The sequence below is a fragment of the Lactuca virosa genome, chromosome 4 (assembly GCF_052849685.1).
Source record: "Lactuca virosa cultivar CGN04683 chromosome 4, Lactuca_virosa_CGN04683_v6, whole genome shotgun sequence".
Lineage (NCBI taxonomy): Eukaryota > Viridiplantae > Streptophyta > Magnoliopsida > Asterales > Asteraceae > Lactuca > Lactuca virosa.
The window spans coordinates 314,066,335-314,093,791 of NC_136429.1; the positions used below are offsets into that span (position 1 = coordinate 314,066,335).

General features: G+C 34.3%; 1 protein-coding gene across 3 annotated transcripts; it reads left to right on the forward strand.

The window, feature by feature from the left end:
* The first annotated feature begins 17,090 nt into the window (after nt 1-17,090).
* On the forward strand, nt 17,091-21,210 carry LOC145108492 (protein WEAK CHLOROPLAST MOVEMENT UNDER BLUE LIGHT 1-like). 3 transcript variants are annotated; one of them, XM_079045529.1, is made up of 4 exons: nt 17,091-17,333; nt 17,422-17,531; nt 18,293-18,797; nt 19,304-21,210. In XM_079045529.1, exons 3-4 carry the CDS (start codon nt 18,309-18,311, stop codon nt 21,047-21,049), a joined length of 2,235 nt encoding a protein of 744 aa, XP_078901655.1. In that variant the 5' UTR covers nt 17,091-17,333; nt 17,422-17,531; nt 18,293-18,308; the 3' UTR covers nt 21,050-21,210. The 3 variants fall into 3 exon arrangements, with proteins under 3 accessions (XP_078901655.1, XP_078901653.1, XP_078901652.1); XM_079045527.1 differs by having other exon boundaries at nt 17,091-17,319; nt 17,407-17,531; XM_079045526.1 differs by having other exon boundaries at nt 17,091-17,319.
* The last annotated feature ends 6,247 nt before the right edge of the window (nt 21,211-27,457 follow it).

Consider the following 27,457-nt stretch of genomic DNA (forward strand, 5'->3'; position numbering starts at 1 on the left):
TTTTTGGCCTTGAATTTTGGGATGTTACAAATTCTGGTAAGGGAGAACGCCATCAAAGAAAGGAAAACGTAATATTAAGGGCTTTATCGAAGAACTATTTCAGAAATCAGTATTCAAATGGCTACGTACCTTGAAGAGACGTCATCGGTTTGCCTTCTCAAACCGCTCCTCACAAACGAAAAAATACTTCCCCAATCAGATTTTTTTTTTTGAAATTTAGTCCCTTAAAATCAGCCAGCAAATTAGTGATATATGTTCATCCGTTCCTTTCCCAATTAGAGCTTTATCTTCTTCAATTTCTCCTATACGTTTTGGAAACAAAATCACTTATTCGAATTTTAAAATACACAAAATCAGGAATGTCTTCATTGATCTTCAACTCAATCCTAATAAATCAAGATTAAAATCCGCAACCATCTCCTTATTATCTTTGTTTTCGTCTTCCGATACCCCCGAATCCTCTGCTTCATCCATCGATTTGACTGAACCACCATCTTACATCCATTGTACACCCTACCACCGCCTATGCTAATCTAAATCAAACTCCAAAACACGATAGCTAAACCCACCCCGTATCTTCCACCATCGCATGACTTCCATCACTACCCAACTTTCTGTTGTATTTTGTACCACTTCATTCATAGTTTCTCTTAGTACCGACTTGATTTCCTTCTCAGGCATCTATGACTATTGAAAAAGTTATAACAAAAGCAGCAAATCAGTGGGTTTGAAGGTAAGGTGTATATGTTTCTAATCCTAATGACCTTTTGGATTGTGAATCATTCTTTCTTTTTTTTTTCTCAAAAATTTTCAAAAAAAAAATGGGTGATAAAGAGAGTACAACCGAAGGGAATTTGAGCGAGAATAGGTTATGTCTCTTACACCCGGTTTTTGAGTTCAACTTAACGAGAGAAAGGAAAAAGAAATGGGTGGAAATGAGAAGAAAATAAAAGAAATTTGTGTCCCGAGTTTCATTAAAGGAGAGAAGTGGAAGGAAGTGGAGGGAAATGGGAGGATCACTTTCCCTCCTAACTTTCTTTCCGATTTGGGAGGATTTGGAAAGAAAGAACAAAATGATTCATTTTCCTTCCACTTCTCTTCAACTTAGGAACACAAAAGAAATTTTTGTTTTCCTTTCCTTTCTCTTCTTTTCTCTTCTCTTCTTTTTCTTTTGTTAAACTCGGGAACGAGAAACATAAGCAAGCGTCTCTCTCTCTCTCTCTCATTATTGTTGTATGTTTTTAGTTTTATAATGGAAGTTCTTTGATAAAATATTGAGTAACTTGTAAGCACACCAAGTGATTGTGAAAATGTTTCACATATAGTGATGTGGTGGTGAAGACATGGTGCTTAAATTGCATTCAACTCTTTGTATCCAGGTTTGTCTGCTTTGTTCTAATAATTCTAAAACTAATCTTGATCATATCAGTTTCTCAAATCACCAAGGTTATAATTAGATATGTTTCTTTTTAATTACTGATCTATTCTAGATATGTTTCTCAAATCTCTTTTTCTAGGAGTATTTGATTTTATTGAAAACAACTCATAATGCATTGGTAAAAGCAATTGATCAAGAACATGAACAAGTAATAATTGATGATAGTCCAAGACCATTTTTTAGCATTAGGTGAAGTCTGATTTTACTTTTGATCTTTACTTGTGATGCTATAATTGTCTTTTTGCACATGTGAAGCATATCTTAGTTGGATTAATAGCATGTTATTAAAATTTGAGGAGATTAGATAGAGAAGTGCTGTCACACCCCCAAACCAAGGATGGCGGAAACGTCCGGGGGTGGAGGACTTCATGTATAGTATCACTACAACGAGTATAATAGTGCTCAAAGTAAATACAACCATCATAATTATAATTGAAAAGGTTACACCATAGTATATGTTTACATGTTTCAAAATCAATTACATTATGATGACAAAATGAACTGTTTGACGATTTAACGTCCCATCCTCAAAATGTTGTTGATTTCCTGAGAATACAAGTAGTTTTGAAAAAGTGTCAACAATTAAGTTGGTGAGTTCATAAGAGTTTTGTTTGAGAAAAAAACTGTTTTCCTTGTAAATACGATAGAGTATGATTCCAGAAAATCCAATATTTTCCTTATAAAAGTCATGTAGTCCTAAATCCCAGGACCGAGAATATGTGCGTGTTTTGTACTTATAATGTTCATAATGGTAATGTGTTTCCAAAGAAAATCCAATATTTTCCTTATAAAAGTCATGTAGTCCTAAATCCCAGGACCGAGAATATGTGTGTGTTTTGTACTTATAATGTTCATAATGGTAATGTGTTTCCAAAGAAAATCCAATATTTTCCTTATAAAAGTCATGTAGTCGTGAATGTCAAGACCGAAATGTACAAGTATTTTTCCATACTTAAAGTAACTCATGCAAGTTTAAATCGACATAAACTCGTTTAATTTAGAAGTAAAACCCCTTTTTAAAGTAGAATTTTCCATGTAAACTTGAAAGATTGTTATCTCCCTATGTGAGTCGCTATAACCATACTATGACGAGAAATAACCTACACAACGTTTTTCAGACGTTAAGATCCTATGACTCTTGTCACCCGCAGACCTGCCGGTCCGGTTGTAGCTAGCAGCGAGGTGTGGGGTGTCAATCCCAATATAGATCTATACACAGTTATCACGCTCTCCCTACAAGAGACTCTGGTTATAACTTACAGGAATTGGAATCCCGTACTCGAACGTACGGGGAGAGAATTGCCTCACAACTTAAGTTAACTAGTTTACACATAGTTTGATATTAAAACCTCTTCCGTGGAGGAAGTAAAATCACCTTTTATGAATAAATTAGTGATATGAAATCCTTAAACTATTACTATTATAGTTTATCATGTAGTATATGAGAAACCCATTTGTTTTGAGAGTAAAACTTTTTTCACGTAGTAAAAATCCATAAACTATGCTTATTGTAGTTTGTTATATGTGTTCGAAATGAATGAGTAAACCTTATCATGAATGACTAAATTTCAGTTTATGATGATAAAATAACAAGAAAATACATTTGATATTTAGAACTTATTGTTATGCACTTTGCTCAACATACTACAAAGTGTTATGAAAAGTTGTAAGCTGTTAACTAGTTTTTGACCTTTCTACATTGTTTTAGAAAATTCATAGAAAAATCATACGAAGTCGAAAACTGAATCCGTAAATTCTGAGAGTTCACAAAATGTGTCTAGTTTATTCATAATTTTTATTATGATTTTTAGAAGTCTTTAACTTGTGTTAAAATGTTCATATTCACAAACTGGTCCGAATTCGTTTCTGAAATGATATGCAGTTTTGTAAAAATCACCATAAATCTTAGAAAAATCATATGGAGATGTGCAAGTAGTCATTTTAAAGGTATGAACCTGAACTATTTGCATATTAAACAGTTTTGAAAGTTATTAAGTTTAAGATAGTCAAAACAGTCCGTGAACAAGACTCAACTTTTCTGATGAAAGCTGTTGTTTGAGTTTAGTTAGGTTTTTGGTGTTTTAACTTGTATTCCCCCCCTAAAACTTGAAGAAAACATGAAAATGTAGGGGTATAAACTTACCTTGTGTGATTTCAGTAGATGGATGATGAAGAAAAGGAGTTTCCAAGTCAAGAACACTTGGGAGATGCTTGAAGATTCGAAGATCTAACAACAATATGACGATATTTGTGTAAGGAACTCATGATTTGAGTGAAGAAGTGTAAGGAAATTAAGTGTGGGAAGAGATTTACTTACCAAGGTGTATGAGAAGCCTTAGAACTCCTGGAGAATTCGAGAATTTGGAGAGGAGAGTGAGAGAGAAAAGTGTTTGCTCTTTGGTGGGAGAGTGAGTAAAGTGGGAGGAGAGATAAGGATTTCTCTAGCTTTTGTTCAAGATTATGGCTGAAAAAGAGTGTAAAAAGGACAATGATTAACTAGGTATGGGTGAATAGCGACTGGGAATAGTCAATGAGTGGGTATGGGAAGTAACTTGTGTCCTTGCCCAAATGATAAGTCAACACTCCACCAAAATATCTCACCAACTAAATTTTATTCTTAGGCAATGATTTTCCTCAAAATATGATTAAAATATGAATATTTAGGGTTTTATATGTCAAAATATAAGTTTGGGTGAAAATCCCACGTTAAAGTAATTAAAAACGGGCTTAAAACGCTAAAAGGATTGAAAACCGGGAAGATAGAAGCGAAGCTGTGAGGTTCTGATACTCAGGACCGAAGTTCGGTTGTGTGGTCTAAGGACCGAAGTAGAGGGAACCGAAAGTGGAGTAGGAGCCGAAGGTAGTCTCGGACCCGAAGGGTCATCCGAACCGAAGGGAGGTTCGGTCCTCAGAGTAGTTTCGGTCTAAGTAGTTTCGGTCCTATGGTGAGTTCGGTTCCTAAGAGGGTTCGGCTCCTTAAGAGGGTTCGGCTCCTTGAGAGGGTTCGGCTCCTTAAGAGGTTTTGGCTCCTTAAAGCTGTTTTTCGCTTAAACTTCCGTTTTCGAGCGGTTTTCGACTAAATTAAGGGTCGGGATGCCCCGAGTGATTATAAAAAGTTGAGTGAGATTTTGAGAGAGATTTGGGAGAGATTTCACATACTTGGAGAGATTTCTCATACAGAGAGAGATTTGGGAGAGATTTCACATACTTAGAGAGATTTCTCATACAGAGAGAGATTTGGGAGAGATTTCACATACTTGGAGAGATTTCTCATACAGAGAGAGATTTGGAAGAGATTTCACATACTTGGAGAGATTTCTCATACAGAGAGAGATTTGGGAGAGAATTCACATACTTGGAGAGATTTCTCATACAGAGAGAGATTTGGGAGAGATTTCACATACTTGGAGAGATTTCTCATACAGAGAGAGATTTGGGAGAGATTTCACATACTTGGAGAGATTTCTCATACAGAGAGAGATTTGGGAGAGATTTCACATACTTGGAGAGATTTCTCATACAGAGAGAGATTTGGGAGAGATTTCTCATATTTGGAGAGATTTCTCATACAGAGAGAGATTTGGGAGAGATTTCACATACTTGGAGAGATTTCTCATACAGAGAGAGATTTGGGAGAGATTTCTCATACTTGGAGAGATTTCTCATACTTGGAGAGATTTCTCATACAGAGAGAGATTTGGGAGAGATTTCACATACTTGGAGAGATTCTCATACAGAGAGATTTGGGAGAGATTTCACATACTTGGAGAGATTTCTCATACAGAGAGAGATTTGGGAGAGATTTCACATACTTGGAGAGATTTTTCATACAGAGAGAGATTTGGGAGAGATTTCGTTTGCGACCTTTTTAAGTGTTTGGCTTCATAACGCAAGGTTCTTACACTCTGTTAAGCCTTGTTATGAATGTTATACGCTCCCGAGGGGTATGGAATAATGTTTTATCGAGTAGATTCATCACTTACCCTGATTAGGGTTTAGAATTTTCGAACACGTGAAAACCCTAAGTGATACTTTGTATTAAGATTGCGAGTAGTACAATAAGAATCATAATGGAAACCCTAATATGCAAATGTTAGATGAGTTGACCGGTTTGACTTGTTGACTTTGGTTGACTTTGACTTGGCCAAAAGTTGACGGTTGTCACAAGTGCTTTCATTATATTTTAGAGATTTTAGGGGTGAATCAATTTACTTTCGATTTTCTCCCCTTATTAGTTTTTTTAGACTATGGAAAATGCATGAAGCAACATCATACTTTCATTGGGTTATGATGAAAATGTTTACATCTTATTAGTGTCATTAATTGCAAATAAGTATCTATTTTATGTCGGTGTAATCATAGTTATGTAGTGGAATTTCAAACCAATAGTTATGAATTTTTTTGACATGTAGTTATAAATAGAATTATTTTTGTGTAATGGTGGGCTTTAAAAGAGTATGCAATAGGAAATAATTATGATAATTTATATAAAGTTTATCAAACTTGAGGATATTGAATTTTTATATTTTCTAGAAGCTTAAAAATGTGCAATTAACGATGGAATCAAAGCAAACCCCATGTAAAGACTTGGAAAAAAATTGTTGTAGCGAATTTGGAGAAAAGCTTTTTCTAAGCAAAATCCTACTGTGGGTAAATGTTCATTTTAAGGATTCTATTTTAAAAGTATATTTTTATGCCTAGGAGACGATAAAATGCAAGAAAGTACTGATGCAAGTTTTTAGTTTTCAAATAAATGAAGTACATTATCATGTTTTAAAAGACAAATGAATGATAGTAGTCATGCAAGTATTTACTTTTTCATGTGTTGTTGAAGTTTATTACAGTGGTTTAATAACAAAACATGAAAATAGGATGTTGAAATTAGCAAGTTAATGAAAGTATATTGCTATTTTGCATGTGTATTTTCATAAAAGATAGGCAAAAAATTGATTTCCACATATACATTTATGATTTTGTTGATGTCTTCATTTCTAGATTTTTGTTACCCTGTAAATTTATTTTTGTTTACATGTATAATGTATTTTGAAGCTTTAATAATTAACATAAAGCTTTTGTTTAACTGCATATTGTTTTAGTAAGGGTGCAAAATTACCCTTTTTTGGTAATTGACTACCCACTTTCATATGATGTTATGAAGAAACGCAAAAAAATTTGGTAATTAGATCTCGTGATTGTAAATTTTTGGTCATCAACTTTTGTTTAGTTCGAATGAAAGGTAGGGTAGTGGAAACTAAAATCTCTGAGTTTATTTTTTTTCATTATTTTATTTATTTATTTCCGAGTGATAGAATGAACATTTTTTATTATAATCTTTTTTACATTTCATCAATTTGTTCGTTTGCTCAATTCTTCTATATTTTGAGTTACTTTTTTTTGTTATTTATTATACTTAACGGTGTTTAATCATAAATTGGAACATTTGATAAACCATATCCATTATCAAAATATATTGGTGGAACAGAATAGTTTTTATTTAAGGTTATTTTTTTCGTATTCAATTTTTATAATTATATATTTTATTAAACCGCATAATCATTATCATTAATCCAAACATAAATAACGTTGTTCATATCTCAAAACATTTTACAAAATTAATTTAAATTAATAATTCGGACAAAACATATGCATCTAAGTTTTCAAAAAAAAAAAAAAACAACTGTTAAATATATTATTAATTGTAACATCTATTAACTTTCAAAATTGTTTTACGTTGTCACCCATGTAGTACACGGGTTATAACCTAGTAAATCAATAAAAACATTTCTATATAAAACCAATTTAAGAAAATCTACATAAATAACAATATGTTTTTATTTTATATTTTATTTCCGCTACACTTTTTACTAATTTTTATCTTCTTAGACCTCGATTATCTAATATCCATATAATAAAAAAACAAAAACAATATATATATATATATATATATATATATATATATATATATATATATATATATATATATATATATATATGGAAAAGTTCAATAGAGAACCATAATTATTGGTTCTTCAAGGAATCAAATCTTTTTTTCAATTTCTAGAGCTTATTCTTTATCGAAAAAAAAATCTAAAAATAACTAAATTAATATATTAACATTGTGAATGTGAAAAATATTTTTCGGATTCACCATGTGAATCCGGATTCACATTGTGAATTTTCAAATATTCACATTGTGAATTTGACGTTAAAAAAAATCGAATTTGATATCATTGGAAAAAGGATAAAAAGTTATGAATTTCTGTATTTTTAGTTTTTTTTTTGATAAAAAATAAGTTCTAAAAGTTGAAAAAAAGATTGGTTCATTGGTTAATTATGGTTCTCTATTGAACCTCACCCTATATATATATATATATATATATATATATATATATATATATATATATATATATATATATATATATATATATTTCTCACATGTTCTTCAATATGAATCGTTCGATCATTGATATTTGAAAGTTGATTGATTTTAAACACTTTTTGATAATTAAATGCACCTAATTCGCACTTTCCCAAAAATGAAATTATGAGCCATATACTTATAAAGTATAAGACCCTAGTTCAAAACTTTAGTTAAAGATTGAATGTACAATGTTCAGTTTACATGTCCTCATGGAAAGCTGAGTCGATGGGATCGGAGGATAAAGTGTATTGGGCCATGAAGCAGTTTAACATGTATGTGGATGATTCATGTAGAAAGAATCTCAAGGAATTTAGGAACGATACATATGAGAATTGTTGGAAATATGTCCATAGTGACAACAAGTTAGTAATGCTTCTATAGGTATCAAAGTCCTTTTAGGTTGCACACAAAGTGTGGTTTAAGACTTAGCGTATGAGTCATACTTAGGGCGTGTTTGCCAAAAGTAGTTGTTAGTTGGAAGCGGATAGCGGGTAGCTGGTAGCGTGTAGCGGGTAGCTGATAGCGGGAAGCTGTAGCTTTTACTTGTTATATGAGTGTTTGGCAGAAGTAGCTGGAAGCTTTTGAAATATATAAAATTACATAAAAGGACAATTGATTAAAAACAAATAAATAAATAAATATATTTTTAAGGGTAATTATGGAAATTGATTTCAAAAGCTCAGTAGCGTTTTGTTAAACGCTACATGAAGTAGCTTTTAGATTTGAGCGTTTTGTTTAAACTAAAAGCTAAACGTTCGTACTACCAAACAAAACTTTTTGTTTAAACTAGAGCGTTTTGTCAAAAGCTAAAAGCTAGAAGCTCCCAAACGCTTCCAAAAGTTCCGTGCCAAACATGACCTTAGGCTAGGCCAACAACTTCTTAGGTTGAGCATATAAGATGCTAAAGACTTAGCATATGAGTAATACATGCACGTAATCTAAAAAATAAACCTAATTGTCTATCCATGACCCCAAACTGTGGTCAAGTGTATTAGAAAAGGAAATGAAAATGGAATAGAAGACTAAAATAAAACTATATAAACATCTATCAAAATTGTTTGGATTGATGGAGTCACAAATTATTGGTTTTGAGAACCCCACAAAATCACAAATTACACAAGCATATGTGGATCGTGGAAGAAACTTATGATGTTGATGTCGTTCTTAAACAAACTTGTGATGTGTATCTAATGTAATCAATTGTTCTTCATTGCTTCTGCTCTTCTCCTCGATTCTTCTTATTTGTTGTTGTTATTACCCAAAACCATTGTTTCACATATCCAACGAAATTATTTCTATACAATCCCTAATAAATGCTAAACACAAATCAAGAATACACTTATTTTCCCTAATTTTGTTCATCATTATTCATATGCATCTACCTTAACCCTAATTCCATTACAAACCTTAAGATGGTAATTTTGATCCCATAAAAGAGGGGCCATGATTTAGGGTTAAAAAATCCAGGTCGGTGACTTCAAAGGACCATTTTTAACTTGCGTAGATTACAAATGGAATTTTTCATCTTCATTCAAAATATTATTTTTTTGGTTAACATTAAAAAAAATGTTAGTGTGTTTAGAAAAGTAAATAACGATAAACAAATAAATAAAACATAAAAAAAATCAATTTGAATGTCATATAACCATCATATTGAATCCATGTTGATGTCCTATAATAGATAAATCGGTGTTTCATAAATATTATATAACATTCGTATAAATTATATAAATATACAATGATTAAAAAAACTATGATAATAACCAATTTTGAAAGAATCAGACATTTAGTTGCCAATTTTGAAGCGGACACATCCTTCTGTAATATCCAACTAATCCTAGAAAGCTTCAAATCTCGTTGGGACTTTTTGGTCGTTCCCACTTCATCACAGCTTCGATCTTTGCTAGATCAACCATTATCCCTTATTGATTGACCACATGACCCACGAATTGGACTTCCCGAATCCCAAAATCACATTTGGAGAGCTTTGCATACAACTTCTCCTTCTTCAGAACTTCTAGCACTACACACAAGTGTTTGCCATACTCCTACTCATTCTTCGAATATACGAGAATGTCGTTGATAAACACTATTACGGATTTGTCTAGGAAAGTTTACAAACCTTATTCATCAAATCCATAAATGTTGCTGGAGCATTGGTCAGTCCAAATACCATAACCAAAAACGCATAGTGTCCATAACTTGTTCTAAATGAAATATTCTCTATATCATGCTTTCTCACCTTTAGCTGATGATATCCTAACCTAAGACCAATCTTCGAAAAGTAGCTTGCGCCTGTCAGCTGATCAAACATGTCATTTATTCTAGGCAAAGGGTACTTGTTCTTCATCGCTGCCTTGTTCAACTCTCTATAATCTATGCACATCCTCATGCTTCAATCCTTATTCTTTATGAATAACATCGGGGCTCCCCATGGTGATGAACTAGGTCCAATGAAATCTTGGTCCAACAACTCCTGAAGTTGTACCATTAGCTCTTTCATCGCTGTCGGGTTTAATCGGCAAGGTGCTTTCGCTATCGGGGTGGTTCCTAGTAACAAGTCAATAGAGAATTCTACTTGTCTATCAGGGGGCAATCCAGGAAGATCTTCGGGAAATACTTCTGGAAATTTGCATACCACAGGATCCTTCGCATATCATTCTTCTCCTTCTGTGCATCGATCACGAATGCCAGATATGATGTACATCGTTTGGACAAGCGCTTTCTGGATTTCATCAGGAAGATGATTCTAGAATTTACTCTATGTTTTTTCCCGTACACCATAAATGGTTCTCTTCCAGGCGGTTTGATTAGTACAATCTTCTTTCTACACTTGATGTCAGCGTCGTTCGCACTAAACCAATCCATTCCTAATAATATATCAAAGCCGTTTAGCTCAATATGCAACAATTCCTCGTTTTATTCTCATTCAAGTCAATGACGATGTTTCTATACAATCACTAACAGGTACGAATTTCCTACTAGCAACTTATACTACTAGAGCATTATCTTGTTTATTTATAGGCAGGGGTAGTCTTTTACCAAATTTATGCGATATAAAGGAGTAATTAGCTCCAGAATCAAACAAAATATTAGTAGGCAAATTATTTACTAGGAAAGTACCTGAAGCGACATCGACTTCGTCCTTTATATCGGCGCTGCTGCATTGGTAGACGTTGGTTCATTGGAGGCCATTTCTAAATTTATGAATACCGGTGTGAGTTTCTTAAATATTTAAGTTGTAGTTAAATAAGAAAAAGGACTGACAAACAGCTCTGCGGATTCCCAAACAGTTATGTGTATTTCCCAACAGTTCAGTGGATTCCCATACAATTCTGCGGAGCGACAAATAGCCCTGCAGATTCCCAAATAGTTATGCGGATTTCCCAACAGTTCTGTGGATTCCCATACAGTTATGCGGACTGACAAACAACTCTACAGATTCTCAAACAGTTCTGCGGATTTCCCAACAGTTTTGCGGATTCCCATACAGTTATGCGGGCTGATAAACAGGTCTGCAGATTCCCAAATAGTTTTGCGGATTCCCAAACACCTTTGCGGATTCCGTAACAGTAATGCAGAATAATGGAAACGAATTCCATTTAAATTGGAGAAACATTTTAATCTTTACAAGTTGTCGAAAGCTGTCAAATTGAGTTCATTCAATGAGGTTTTAAAAAAAAGTTTCTCCAACCAATATTATTTCATAATATGCAAAGAACCAATCCTAATACATTCACGTGCATTAAGAAAGATTTGACAGATCGTTTGCAATTTTGTATCAGTCTCGTTGTTATTGAAATTTGCAAGCAATTCACAAATGAAATTTACTATAATAAATAAACAATTGCATAGCAAATAGCAACATCCAAAGAAATAAAAAGCATACCCATTTCATTGATAATATGGTACCAGTACATATTTTTTGTGAAAATTGACCTTTAAGGAGGTCTACATGAAAGAGTAGCACCAACGCTTACTCGTAAATAAAATCAAGGCGTGAGTAGTATAAGCCCTACTCGCGGCGGGTAGTCTCCTGTGGTCCATGGGATGAAGTCATGGAGGCCGCCTGCATCTCCGCTGTCTGACGCTCAGCTGCAATCACCCTCTCCTCGAGAGCCGAGTGCCTCTCCTAATACTCCCTCGTTTCCGCTCGGGCGGTGGTGAGGTCCTCATGGAGGCGGTCAATGAGATGGCATGTTCGGGGGTAGTCCCTCTCCAGTAGTCGAGTTCATGCGTCAGTGGCCTCAGCAACGGCCCCCAACTCTATGATCTGATTCGCCGACGCCCTGGTCTGATCTCCGAGATGTGTGATTCGCTGAACCATAACAGGGAGGGCCCTGTCTTCCGGTCCTCCGTGGTTGAGGTTATAGAAACCTCGCTCCATTCCGTATGGAGAACGTTGGTTTTGTTGCCTGCTCCACCTCTCCAGGTCATCCGCCCAACGGGGCGTGGGTCACTGGTAGCCCAAACGATGTGCGGGAACCCGGGCGACATAAGGAGGATTTATGACTTTGGACTCTGCGTCCGAGTCCTCCTCTACCTCTTCCTCGTCTTCTTCTTCATCCTCCTCCTATGGATCCTCTTCGGGTTCTTCTTCCATTATTTCCTCAGGATCCTCTTCGATCCACCCACCATTTCCCTGATTTAGGAAATAGGGGTCTCCGGGCATGTGAAATCCTGCCATGACGTCTGTGCAAGAATAGAGATATGAGAAATACATGAAAGGCTTAAGTGTATGATCCTGTAGTATTCTAAAATACTCATATAGTATTTTAATATTTATGTTTGATTCTAGAGTTTCTTGGTATATAGGGTTGGTAAGTTTTAGATTCGTTGCCCACCACGACCATTCCTAAACACATGTTAGTCATATCTCATATAAATATAGTTGATCAGGCTATATTTATCCCAAATATGATTATATAACTGTCTAGGCTTAATCGTAGTGTTTAACTCATCTAAATACTTTTTATATGGTTCTTATTATGACACTGTTTCTAGTATGTATGCATGTACGTATACTTTTTATAAAAATACTATTATATTTTAAAAGTATACTTCTTAGTCAGAGTGTTTTAGCCCCATTGTATTTATAGTTGTATATCTTACATGGTTTGAGATACTTAGTTCACTATAAACAATGCTCTGATACCAATCTGTCACACTCCCAAACCAGAACGGCGGAAACGAGGGTGGATGACTTTCATGTACAGTATCATAACAATTGAATAGTAGCAATCAAAGCATTAAAACCATTGTAATGAATATTTAATAAGTTTATATTGTACTCAAAAACATTGTCTACTTGATATTAAATACATATGACAAAAATAAATAATGTGATGCGACGACGCCCCATCCACCAAAAACTCTTGTCATTACCTGTTTACTGGTTTACTGAGAATACAAGTGATTTTAAAAAGTGTCAACAATTAAGTTGGTGAGTTCATAAGCGCTTTGTATGAGAAAGATTTGTAACTGTTTCGTGTAAAATGATAGTGTATATTCAGAAAATCCAATATTTTCTTAAAATGAGTTGTAAGTCTTAATCCCAAGACTAAAAATGTAAGTAGCATTGTACTGAAAATGGTGTTATGAAGTTTTAACTTTACATAAAACTACTTGATTGTATGTTAACCCGGTAAACCAAATGTTTTGTTAATACCCCATGTGAGTTATCATAACCATACTAATGACTAGTTGGCATGCTACGACGTTCTTCAGACGTCAGAATTGTTACGACATTTGTCACCCCAGACCTGTCGGTCTAACTGTAGCTAACAGTTTAGGTGCGGGGTTGTCAATCCCATATAGATCTATACACAAGTGGCACGCTCTCCCTACAGGAGACTCTGGTTATAATGCAGGACTTAATGTGTACTCTGGTAGGTACAGTGAAGCCAAATGTCTCACAAATTTGTATCAACCGGTTTACGTGAACTGAAAACCCATTTTTCTTGTAAATGAATGCATTACTCTTCCATAGTGGTTACATAGTGTAAAATAATTATATCTTTAAATAATTATATGTTTCCTTCCGAAATGATAATGTAGTGTTTGTTACTCCCAAACTATACCAATTATAGTTTATTATGTTCGTTTGTTAATACTATTTATATAAACATTAATATAAATACATAGTAGTTATCTTGTCTAGTTCAAAATGGATGGTCAAAATATCATATTTTGGGTTGTATCCCACAAAATGGTGAAATAACTAGAAAGTACCCCTTTTTGTTAGAAAAACTATATTTTGGTAAAAAGCTTCAAAAACCTTGTAGTTTTACAAATCATAATTCTTCTTATGATTATCTAGCATAGTTTATGTTTTGTTTTTGTTAGTTTTGCATTTCAAAACTATTATATCACAAATAATTGTCCAAAAGCTAGTGATAATCATACTTCATGCAAATAAGGTTTTATATTTAACATAATGATGAAACATGCAAGTATTTGTGTGATAAACCAAGTTTTACTTGTAATCCCCCCCCTAAAACATGAAAAACTCGAACATGTGGGGGTATGAACTCACCTTGAGTGTGGTTATGGGTTGTTTGAAGAGATGATGTGAAGATCTCCAAGGCTAAGACACTTGATTGTGGTTGATGAACTCTTTGAAGATGATATTATCCTAAGAGTTTTAACACATAATAATGTGTGTAAATAAGATGAAACTAGTGTAAAAGTGTGTAAAAACACTAAATAATCAAGAACTACTTACCAAAATTCTAGGAATAAACTTTGGAGAATCAACCCTTGGAAGTTTGGACTTGATCCTTGAGAGAATTTGGAGTCAACAGAAAGGAGAAATGGAAATGGTGGGGGTTTGGGGATGATTTCAGCCCAAGATAAGGAGGGAAGATGATGGGATATTTGCTTTGTTATATGTTGGGTAAATGCTTTGATACATGATGGGTAAAACTTGGTGTTGGAAAGGGTGAAACATCAAGTCACGAAGTCAACCCTTCCTTATCTTCTTTCCCACCGAAATCCATCCTAAAACCACCGAAATCGCATGTGATTTCGGCCTAGGTATGAATTTGGCCAAATGAGGATTTCGGTCTAGCATGATTTCGGTTTGGTACCACCCACTAAAGGGTGATTTCGGTTTGGTATCACCCACTATAGGGTGATTTCGGTTTTGGCATGGGATTTCGGTCCTTAGCACGTGATTTCGATTCTTCACAACAGAAATCTCAATGTTTTTGGGTCTTAAAACCGAAAACTCTAAAGCAAGGCATAAGTTCATGCTTTATGTCATAACCATTTGACTTTTGTTTGACTTGCTTGACTTACTTGACCCTCGTTGGTTCGTTTGACTTCAGTTGGATCCAAAATTGGCAGTTGTCACAATTTTGTGTTGCGTTTTGTATTGATTACATCATCATAAGGGCCAAATCTCAATCCGCTAATCAAAAAAATTTTGATTTCACCATAATCCACGACCCTGCCCTGTAACTCAAACCGAAACCTCCCAACCATGGCTATCACCACATTACGAACCTCATGCAACATCATCAAATGACACAACATCGGGTCACCATTCGGGGTGGTCATACCAATGAATGTCCTAAACGGAGTCTCTCTAAATAATTCAAGTTGCCTAGTATTTAGTCTTGGAATGAACTTCCTCAAGACAGTCCCCAACACTCCTCTAAAAGTTAATTGTGCATGTCATCCACACATACTATGCTGCAAAAGATAACACATATATGACAACAGTTAGAAAAATCAAGACTTAAATGCCCTTCTTCCAAATTATTTCATCAACACTACAAATTCTTTTAAACGATATAGCAATGTACTATGCAAGAGGGACAATTTGTGTAACACAATTTAAGACATAAATTTCATCATTTATCAAAGTACATTGTTATTTTAAATAGTTATAAATTTTAAACTAAGCTAATTTATATAACATAAATTTATCAAAACACATTGTTATTTTTAATAGTTATAAATTTTAACCTAGACTAAGCTATATAACATAAATTTAAACCTGCAACCAACAAGAATGCTAGAAATTACAAATATAAACCTAACCTAACCTATATAAGATAAATTCCTTTAAACAATATAGCAATGTACTATGCAAGAGGGACAATTTCTGTAACATAATTTAAAACATAAATTTCATCGATTAGCAAAGTACATTATTATTTTAAATAGTTATAAATTTTAACCTAAACTAAGGTAATTAAATAAATTTATTAAAGTACATTGTTATTTTAAATAGTTATAAAAATCGTAATCACATTTACCCAATCCCAATCACATTTACAACACTGTTTATTAACACAATCCCAATCACATTTTACAACAAATTCAAAATCGTAAAAGAAAAAAAAACAAAATTTTAAAAAATAATAATAATTCCGCAGAGGTCTCTGCGGATCCGCACTGCGGGTCTGTTCTTCAGGACCACACCTTTGAGGAATTGTTCTTCGGGTAACAATGGTAGAATCAAAATTTTCAAACTTTTTCTGATCTATTAAACTATCATACACCCTACAGAACATAATTCTCAACATAATATTGATTCAATAACACATTTTTAAAATCAAAAATCGACGTTACTAATGCTAATTAGGGTTTCATAGAATTTCAAAAACGAGGATAACACTTACATGAGTTCCATACCCATCGGATAAGACATCATCGTGTAATTCTTGCTCTTTCCGGGATCGCCTCACCATTTCTCTTTTGTTCGATCCTTGGTCCGGCGATGCAACAATCTCGTCTTCCCAATTTCGTCTTCGTCTTCGGCAGCAACCTCCCCTAAACGAAACCTGGTTCACGGTTTCGTAGCGAAGGAAGTAAGGAACATGTTATTTTTTTAGTGAATTTACAATATTAACCCTACCACTTAATTCCTCAGTGATATTCCTATTTCCGCAGAGGGTAAATGGGTTCCGCAGAGCCCCTTCTACAGATCCCGTGATCATTCTACAAAACTTTGATTTACATGATTAAAATGTTAAAACAACACCCTTAAATGGTTATTTGACGAAAAAAAAAACTCTTATAAAATACATACTCACCTCATTTTTCAGATTTGATTGAATAAAATGAGATACACAAACCTACGAAAAGTCCAAAAATAACAGCAAGTCAGACTGGGAGTCAGAGTGTCCGCGTGGGAATTAGGTGTGTGGCGGCGACTTTTCCACATAATATGAAGAAAAAGCAGCTGATTGCTCTCCACCATCCAAAAATTATAATACGACTTCTTTTTTCTTTTAACTAAATATCCATTACAAAATTAAAAAAGACAGCTCTCATGCCTCTCGGATTATGTATGTCGCCTTCATCAACGCACACACATCTGCACACACTTGTATTCGATTATCCATTGAATTTTGAATTCTTACAAGCTTCGTCAATCGTCATATCGAGGAGCTACTGATTGAAGCAAAAGAGACTGATTAATTAAAACAAAAAGAAAATCCGTTGTGAGGTAGGCTCCACCGTGTATGTTCCTTCAAATTCACTTTTACTTTTTGTTCAATCTCTTTTACAGTAATTAATCATCATGTTGATTTAGGTTTTCTCTTTACAGTGAGTTTGACGCTATAATCGTTGATTTATTGGAGTCAATCGAGTTATTGGGGCTAATATCAGGATATAAGTTTATATTAAGCCCCTGGACTTGACTCCGAGGGTTTACTGGTATGCCGTCTACACATCTTTCTCTATCTCTTTGATTTGAAACTATTAGATTTGGAATTATTCGTTGTTTGATTGTTGCGTTTTTAAGTTCTGAATTAGTTTCTTAGCTCGATGTTTTTTGTATGATGTAGGGAGATTAGTCGATGTATTATGTTCGGAGTTAATTATAGAGATGATTGCTTATAAACCTTATGAACATTCGAGTCATTACAATAATCCAATTTGCCAATCGCCTTCGCGTTTAAACAGTATTCAAATCGCTAAACCCTTGTCCCCTTTACAAATAGGCCTCGATGCAAGGATATTCAGATGCTCACTGGATTTTACTGTTGGGCGATTAACTTTTTCCTTATATGATATTCCTACTATATTGCTAATTTTAACAAAAAAAGGTGGAGTAGGAAGATTGATGATTGAGAAAGGTTTTGTACTTTGGTAGGTAATGTGAAAGTAAATGAAGTAGTTGAATCTTCTTGATGTACTTCATCTGGCTCCACCTCATGAAGGTTGCAAAAAGAATTTCATTCAAGATGTCCCATGCAAATTACTATGGTCTTTGACAAAATTTTAAGATAATACCTAATTGTACCTACATGTCCATTGTCATCACTACAATTTTTTGATGCCCTTTTTGATCTTTTACCTTGAATTGTATCATATATTCTTTCTGTTGTTATTCGCCAACATGGTTTCATTTGTCATTTTACAATGCTATCCCAGACATTGATAGGCACTATTCTACCTGATAATTGAAATTTCAGATCTGACTTTTCTGGAATGGATGAAATAAAAGCTGTTGAAGAGGGTTCAACTACAAATGGTGAAAGTAGTACAAATTTACCAAATGATAAACCCGTTTCAGATGCCTCAATACCCTTAAAGAATACATCTGATGAACCTGAAACTGAACAAGAAACTTCCATTGATAATCTTTCTACCCCTACAGAATCAAAACCTGATGATTTCCCAACAGAAAAAGATAGTCCCATGGGCGAATCTCTTGTTCAAGAAGCAGCTTTATCACCAGTTCCATCAGAAACATCTGCAGAAAAATCAAATAATCCAGAATCACCTGTATTACTTGCAAAAGGAGAAAATGGGGATCCTTTAGTGGTGTCCAATGATAATATTGTTAAAGAAGTCAAGAACATGGGCCCAAAAGTAGGTGATATTGACACAGCTGCACCTTTTGAATCTGTTAAAGAAGCTGTTTCCAAGTTTGGTGGCATCGTTGACTGGAAAGCCCATAAAGTTCAGACTGTTGAGGTATTTATTATCTTCTTCAACATCTTTTTTTCATGTTTTAAAAAGATATTCTCTTTGGTCAATGAATTTTGACTTGTATACATCCTAAGTCTTTAAAATTGCCACTAGCCAATCAAATCACTTTGCCTTAAAAATGAGTTGAATGCAAGAAATGGCAATGTACTTCCATTGATTTGTTAATTGTTATTATAGCATTCTACTTTCACTCTTCCTAATAGAAAATTGTATTTTGAAAAATCTATTTAATTATAGCAAATTTTCACTCCTATAAATGGGTAGATTTTCCAAGTTTAGTCCCTTTAATAAGAAAAAAGTTTAAAGTGTAATGTTATAATAAAAAGCGATTAGTAGGATGCTATAATACAAAATTAAATGAAAATAGATTAATATTCTTTGCATTTAACCATTATGTTTTGAACATGTAATTGTTAACTAAACATTTTGATTATATCATACTTCAAATTAAATGTTGAATTTTTAAAAAAGTACATTGCTATTTCTTGCAGAAACGCAAGTATATCGAACAAGAACTCGAGAAAGCAAACGAAGAAATCCCATTATTCAAAAAAAAATCCGAATCAGCAGAAGAAGCTAAACTACAAACCTTAAAAGAGCTAAACACCACAAAAAGACTCATAGAAGAGCTAAAACTAAACCTAGAAAGAGCCCAAACTGAAGAACATCAAGCCAAACAAGATTCCGAATTAGTAAAACTAAGAGTCCAAGAAATGGAACAAGGAATCACCGATGATTCCAGTGTTGCCGCCAAGGCACAGCTCCAAGTCGCCCAAGCCCGCCACGCAGCGGCGGTTTCCGACCTCGAAACCGTAAAAAACGACCTCGATTCCCTTCGTAAAGACTACAATTTACTGGTGGCAGAAAAGGATGTCGCCGGAAAAAGAGCCCGGGCGGCGGCGGCTGCCGCCAAGGAAGTCGAGAAGAAGGTTGAGAATTTGACTATTGAACTCATGATGGCGAAAGAAAGTCTGGAATCGACTCATGCCGCCCATTTGGAAGCTGAAGAACACCGGATTGGAGCTGTGATGGCGAAAGAACAAGATTCGTTGAATTGGGAACGGGAATTGAAAAAGGCGGAAGATGAAATTAGAAAAGTCACCGAACAAATCGGTTCGAATAAAGATTTGAAATTGAAATTAGATGGATTGAAAACGGAATTGGCGGTTTATATGGAATCAAAATTGGAGAGTAATGGGAGTAATGATTCCGGGGTTCGAATGGAATTGGCGAAGAGGGATTTGGAAGCGGCGAAGGAGAAGATTTCGAAAGCGAAAGAAGAAATCGCGTTTTTGAAAACGGCGGCGGGGTCGCTTAAATCAGAGTTGGAGAGAGAACGGGCGGCACTTACCGCTGTGAAGCAGCGGGAAGGGATGGCGGCGGTGGTGGTTTCGTCTCTTGAATCGGAATTAAACCGAACGAAAGTGGAAATTGCTCGGGTTCAGGCGAAGGAGAAGGAGGCTCGGGAGAAGATGGTGGAGCTTCCGAAACAACTCCAAGTGGCGGCGGAAGAGGCGGATTTAGCGAAATCACTGGCGGCGGAAGCGCGGGAGGAGTTGAAGAAAGTGAAGGAAACGGTGGAGCAAGTGAAGGCCGGAGAACGGACAATGGCGAGCCGGTTAGTTGCCGCCCGTAAAGAGATCGAGGCGGCTAAAGCTTCAGAGAGGTTGGCGTTGGCAGCGATTGCGGCGCTAAAAGGGAGTGATTCCGGGGCCGGAATCACGGATTCCGGAGTTACGGTTTCGTTGGAGGAGTATTACGAGTTGAGTAAGAAAGCGCATGAAGCGGAGGAGGAGGCGAACGTGAGGGTCGCGGAAGCGATCTCCCGGATTGGAATCGCGAAAGAGTCGGAATCGGAAAGTTTGAGGAAACTTGAGGAAGTGAAGACGGAATTGGCGGAAAGAAAGGGAATTCTCGAGGCGGCATTGCGGAAAGCGGAAAAGGCAAAAGAAGGGAAGTTGGGGGCGGAACAGGAATTGAGAAAGTGGAGGTCGGAACATGAGGAAAGGCGGAAATCGGGAGCGGGAGCGAGAGGGAGTTTTGAAGAGGTGAAAAGTGTGGGACCCGGGAGCCCTTTGCCTCCCCGGAATGTGGCGGCTGGAATGAAGACGGTATTGCCGGAAAGCGGCGGGAATACGACGGAATCCTCACCTGAGGTAAGGGGTTTGATGAAGAAGAAGAAGAGGTCGTTTTTTCCAAGGATATTTATGTTGTTGAGAAGGAATAAGAGAGGTTAAGTGATAAGTGGGTGGTGTTGAAGGTGTTGATTGTATACATGTAAACATATAATGTTGGTTTTGAGTGATTGTAATTGTGTTTTTTTTATTATGATTGTGATTCATTTGTATGAAAGGGTGATGAGGGAGGGACATAATAAGATTGGGGTTTGAGTTGTGTATTGTTGAGTGTTCACTTCTATAAAAGTAGCTAACAAAACTATCAATTTAAATAATATATAACGTGAAACGTATCAAATGCTAATATGGCATTGCAATTTGCAATTTTAAAACAAAAAAGGTTTAACCATTGTTATTAAAAGATCATGTTATAGACAAAATTTCAAGGATCGTATTTAATTTTTTTCGTTTGTCTTTAAAATAGTCTCTATGAAACCTTTTATTATTATTATTATTTCTTTTATTATTATTATTATTTTTTTCATAGATAGTCCCTATAGAGCAAACTTTACACACAAATAATAGGTGGTAGCAATAGGTGTGTGCTCTTGAATGTATGTATATTTTCTTGAGTATATTTTGTTTTTTATATAAAGAATTAAAAAATTAAAAACAAAATGTATTTTCGTCATTCCACAAACACATAACAAAATTTATTAACAAAGTTAGTCATAAGGAATATTTGTGTGCAATGTTTGCTCCATATGAACTATCCATGCAAAAAGTACTTTATAAAAACTATTTTAAAGACAAACAAAAAAACTTAAGGACCATGTGTGAATTTTTTACTATATTACATGTTACTAAGTATATCTTAAAAAATAAACATAAGATCGAATTATTACCATTTTAATAGCGTTTTATGATATTAAGTAAAATGGTCTTCTGAATAATTAGGTTTTTAACGTGGTTGGATTGATATGGGAATAATTCAAAATATTTGAAATATAAAAAGACAATGAAAAAAATATTGTATGCTTTTCAAAATTTCAATTGAGGTTGGTTATTATAGTTTGACAATGAAATATAATTATTAATTGTTTTTGATATTTTTTTATTCGAATGTAAAATACGTTGCCACGTCCCCACGTTGGCATCTCTTGACAAAAATAAGAGTAAGCTTTTTGAGGAGCTTTGTGGTGTGAGCTTTTTGTTCATAAAAGGTAGATTTCAAAAAAATTAACGGATTAGAAGTCATGTTTGTTTGAAGTTGTGTGTTTTTTATTTTGTTTATTTATTTATTATTATATTATTTTCTTTTTGTCTTTCTCTTATTTATATATGAAGGACTCTGTTAAGCTTGTGATATACTCTGCATCACATTCTGTTTTTTATTAAATGACAAAAAAGATGGGTTAATTTTTTTCTTTTTCTTTTAGCGTTGAGTTTTATAAAAACACTACCAAAATGCTATAAAAATGAAGCAATTACACATGGAGGGCTAAAACTGAATTTTGTAACCAACTAACTCGTAAGTTTGTGTTCCTACTAACAAACCATCCAAACCAGAATTTAACAATAGCGTCAAAAATAGTTTCATTTTTAAGTTATTCGATCCAAATATGCATGAATTACAAAAGTTCCATAAAACCCACCAAGTTGTCATGATAAATGATTTCATTACTTCTTGTTCGGTCCTTTAAAAATGCATGGAATCCGCCCACATAAACATATCCAAAATTGAAATTGTGGGTGAAAGGGAGACATTACCAACGAGCAATCGCACTCCACAAGCTAGCCTACTTGCAAGTTGTTCAATTTAACTCACAAATTAACTAGCACTATAAATTTTTGATGTATGTATTTGGTCATAGTCTCATAGACTTGCTTCTATAGCTTCTTTGTGTTTAAGTAAGTCTTTTCAAGTATTTAAAATGTGTGAATTACTCAAAAGTGTTATATTTTATTCTAATGAGTTCTTAAAACATAACTTTGGAGCAAATCTTCATAATTATATTGTGGATGCATATAGAGATGCAAGATTAAATAGTTTGAAAAGAATTGAAAACTTGATAGAGATGATGGTTGAAACAAACAAGTACACAATATATGCAATGGCATATCCTTTACTACAACCAGCAACTTCACAACATAAGCAACCTTCATTGATGTTCAAAAGGGTTGAATGTCTTTGCCTCATGATGATCGAAAAATGTTGATTTTATGTTCTTTAAAGATTGGAAAAACCATTGAAGTTAGTGGCACTCTGGGATGGAACACGACTAGTGAGAAGATCATTGTCCTATTCTCATTAAGGAGATGTATGTGGATAATGGTCGGACCAGTTCATATATTTTAGGTCACTTCTCATTTATTGTATTCAGTTGGTGATTAAACTTTTTTTAGTGTTCTTATTACACCATTAACATGCATTTTAATTAGTAATTTTGTCATGTTGGATGTCATAATGGATGCAATGTTAATGTTAGTTAGATCTATATGAACAAAGTTTGTCATTATTTAAACCCAGAATGGCTGTCATGTAGGATTCTATACCTGTTGAAATCTACTTCAATAGTGTAATGAGAACTAAAAAAATAGTTTAGGGATGCACGAAATATAACTAAAAGGTAAGTGACCTAAATAGCAAATTGAATATTGTTGGTTGCCATTTTATCACATTAGCTTTATTTAGGGGGTGTTTAGCAAAAAAAAAACTTATGGCTTATTAGCTAATAAGTTAGAGGGAGTTAACTTATGAAAAAATGACTTATTAGCGGTTCGTCACCGCTATAAGTTGTTTTTATCCAAACATTTTTTAGCTTATAGCAGTGTGTAACAGATAATAAGGTAATAAGCTCATTTGCCAAACACCCACTTAATTTGTTGAAAACCGGATAAATTTAATTAGAAATTAGAATTTTATATGAAAAAGGATTATGTATATTGAGAAAACTATGCACATTCATTCTAGGTGTTGTTGGATTGTCAACAGAAACTCATTATTTGATTATTATATTTTCAAAAAATATAGATAATCAGTTTTTTAATGTTTAATAATTCGAAAACAATTTCAATTATTGACCTTTTGAGTGATCAAAAAAATTCACAATGAATTTTGAACCTGTTATATTAGATATAGAAATGTATATTTGGTCACTTTATGTTATAGTTGAGGGTTAATTCTGTAATTTACCATTCTAGTTAGTTGTGGTGGTTAGATGTCTGTATATAGATGGTAGTGATGTATTCGTTTTCAATCTAATGAAAAGATTCTTTCTCTCTCTCTCGTAATATGGTATCAGAGCAATTTGTTTTCATATCTTGATTGAATCTTTTCTTCTCGATCTTATCGATCTCTGTTTTCAATCAAATTTTTTTTCTCTGTTCTTCGTTGATTGTGCTGTTTCATCATGTCAACCAATTCTGGTTCTAGTTCTGGATCTATTCTATCTCCTATGGATGATAGAACACATCCATATTATCTTCACCATTCGGATAGTCCATGATTTGTTCTTGTTTCACAATTGCTTACTGGTGAAAATTACAATTCGTGGAGTCAAGCAATGCAGATCACTTTATCTGTGAAGAACAAGACTGGATTTATTGACGGATCTCTTCCAAAGCCAAGCTCATCTGAAATTTCTAACTTCAATGCATGGATGTGTAAAAATAAATTGGTAATTTCTTGGATTTTAAACTCAGTTTCCAAAGAAATTTCAGCTAGTATCATGTTTACTGAAAGTGCTTTTGAAATCTGGAACGATTTGAAATATTGTTTCCAGCAGAGTAATGGACCGAGAATTTTTCAAATTCGAAGAGAATTATCGAATCTTAGTCAGAATCAAGATTCTATTGCTACTTACTTCACAAAACTCAAAACGATTACTGATGAGTTAGTCAATTTCAGACCTAATTGTACTTGTAACAAATGTGAATGTGGTGGTGTTGAGAAGATTAAGTAGTATTTTCACAATGAGTATATAATGAATTTCTTAATGGGACTGAATCCCACACCAGAGGTCAGATCTTGCTTATGGATCCTTTGCCTTCAATTAATCGGACTTTTTCTCTGATTGTTCAAGAAGAAAAACAGAAGTCTATCCACAGTGATGTTCAACATTCAATGGCCTTTGCTGCTAAATCAACTCAAAATCGTGGCAAGCCTCAAAACAACTTCAAGAATATCACTCGTGACAGGCCTTTCTGCACTCATTGCAAGTTGCAAGGTCACACGATTGACAAATGTTATAAGCTTTACGGATATCCTCCTGGTTATAAGTCCAAAAGTAGGGTTGCTGCAGTTGCTTCTCATGACGATCCAAGTATTCAAATGTCGTCTATCAACAATGATTTGTCTAACATGTTCAAAGGATTTTCTCAAGAACAATGCCAGCAAATCATGTCAGCTCTTTCCAATCATATGATCTTTGTTAATCCAAACGAGGAAACAACTACTGGTAAATGCTATTTAATTTCTATTAATTCAGGGCAAAAATCACAGAAATGGATAATTGATTCATGTGCAACTCAACATGTTTGTCATGAATTTTCCATGTTTTCCAACAAAAGAAGAGTTTCTCATTATACTGTTACTTTGCCTAACAAGATTACTCTTCCTGTTAATCTCATTGGTGACATAATCATTGATCATCTTTTCATTTTAAAAGATGTTCTATATGTTCCATCTTTTGATCAGAACTTGATTTCTGTGAGTTCTCTTACTAAGAATCAAAGATTGATGATACAGTTTACTTGTCATCATGCTTTGATCCAGGATATGAAGTACATGAAGATGATTGGCAAAGTTGATCTATGTCAAGAGCTTTATGTGTTGGATGAGAAAAGTCACAAGAAAGATATCAAGATTTGTTCTGTTTCTTTAGATATTTGGCACACCAGATTAGGGCATCCATCTAATAAGTGTATATCACCAATAAAAGAGTTGTTATCTGTAAAAGTTGTTAATACATATCTCTCACATTGTTCCATTTGTCCTTTAGCCAAACAAAAACAATTGCCCTTTGTTTCTGTCAACAATATTGAAAATGACTGTTTTGCCCTTGTGCATTGTGATATATGGGGTCCATTTTCTACTCCATCTATTCAAGGATTCAAATATTTTTTTACAATTGTGGATGATCATAGCAAATATACTTGGATTTATATGTTGAAAAACAAGTCAGATGTTATTACCATTATTCCAGCATTTTATCAAATGGTTCTTACTCAATTTGATAAGAAAATTAAAGTTTTTCGATCTGACAATGCTAAAGAGATGGAATTTACAGATTTTTTTCATCAAAAAGGGATTATTCATCAAAGGTCATGTGTTGCTAAACCTCAACAAAATTCTGTGGTGGAAAGAAAACATCAACATTTGCTTAATGTAGCTAGAGCATTATGTTTTCAGTCAAATTTACCTTTGAATCTATAGAGTGAATGTATTTTGACTGCTGCTTATCTCATTAATCGTCTACCTTCTAAAGTTTTACACCACAATACTCCTTATCAAAGATTATTTGGTAAACATTCTTCTTATTCTCAATTAAGAAGTTTTGGATGTTTGGCATATGTTTCTACTTTGGCTGCAAACAGATCATAATTTTGTCCCAGGGCAAAATCTTGTGTATTTGTTGGTTATCCTCCCAACATGAAGGCTTACAAACTTTATGATCTTTCCAAAAATGAATTTATCATTTCCAGAGATGTTGTATTTCATGAATCAATATTTCCTTTTATGAATACTCAAGTTCAAACATCTTCTTTCTTTGATCAGTTTGTGCTTCCTATTTCCACAGATGAAGATGTTCCATTTCCAGTTGAGCACCATGATTCTTCTAATTCTGATCATCATGATCATTCACCTGATTCCAATTCTAACTCTGGAAATTCTTATTCTCATAATCCTAGCATTACTACTAGTAGACCTACTAGAACCAGACATCCACCATCCTATTTAAAAGATTTTCATTGTAAATCTGTTACACATCAAAAGTTGTCATCCAATACACCTTATCCTTTGGAAGATGTTCTCAGTTATGATAAGATTTCTCCAAATCACAAAGCTTTAATCATGAACATTTCAGCCAATTTTGAGCCTCAAAATTTTAGTCAAGCAGCAAAATATCCACAATGGTGTAAAGCAATGGATGAAGAACTTGTCTATCACACCCCCAAACCGAAACGGCGGAAAAGTTCGGGGGCGAATGATGTCACGTAAGTATCACAACACATGCATTATAGAAATCAAAGTACAACCAACCATTGCTGTCACACCCCCAAACCAAGGATGACGGAAACGTCCGGGGGTGGAGGACTTCATGTATAGTATCACAACAACGAGTATAATAGTGCTCAAAGTAAATACAACCATCATAAATATAATTGAAAAAGTTACACCAAAGTATATGTTTACATGATTCAAATCAATTACATTATGATGACAAAATGTACTGTTTGACGATTTATCGTCCCATCCTCAAAATGCTGTTGGTTTTCCTGTTTCACTGATTTCCTGATAATACA

Bases quoted from the DNA above. Each gene is read 5' to 3' on its own strand.
- LOC145108492 (XM_079045529.1), top strand. From the start codon at position 18,309: ATGGATGAAATAAAAGCTGTTGAAGAGGGTTCAACTACAAATGGTGAA. The intron at 18,798-19,303 runs GTATTTATTATC...TATTTCTTGCAG, and splicing joins ATAAAGTTCAGACTGTTGAG to AAACGCAAGTATATCGAACA.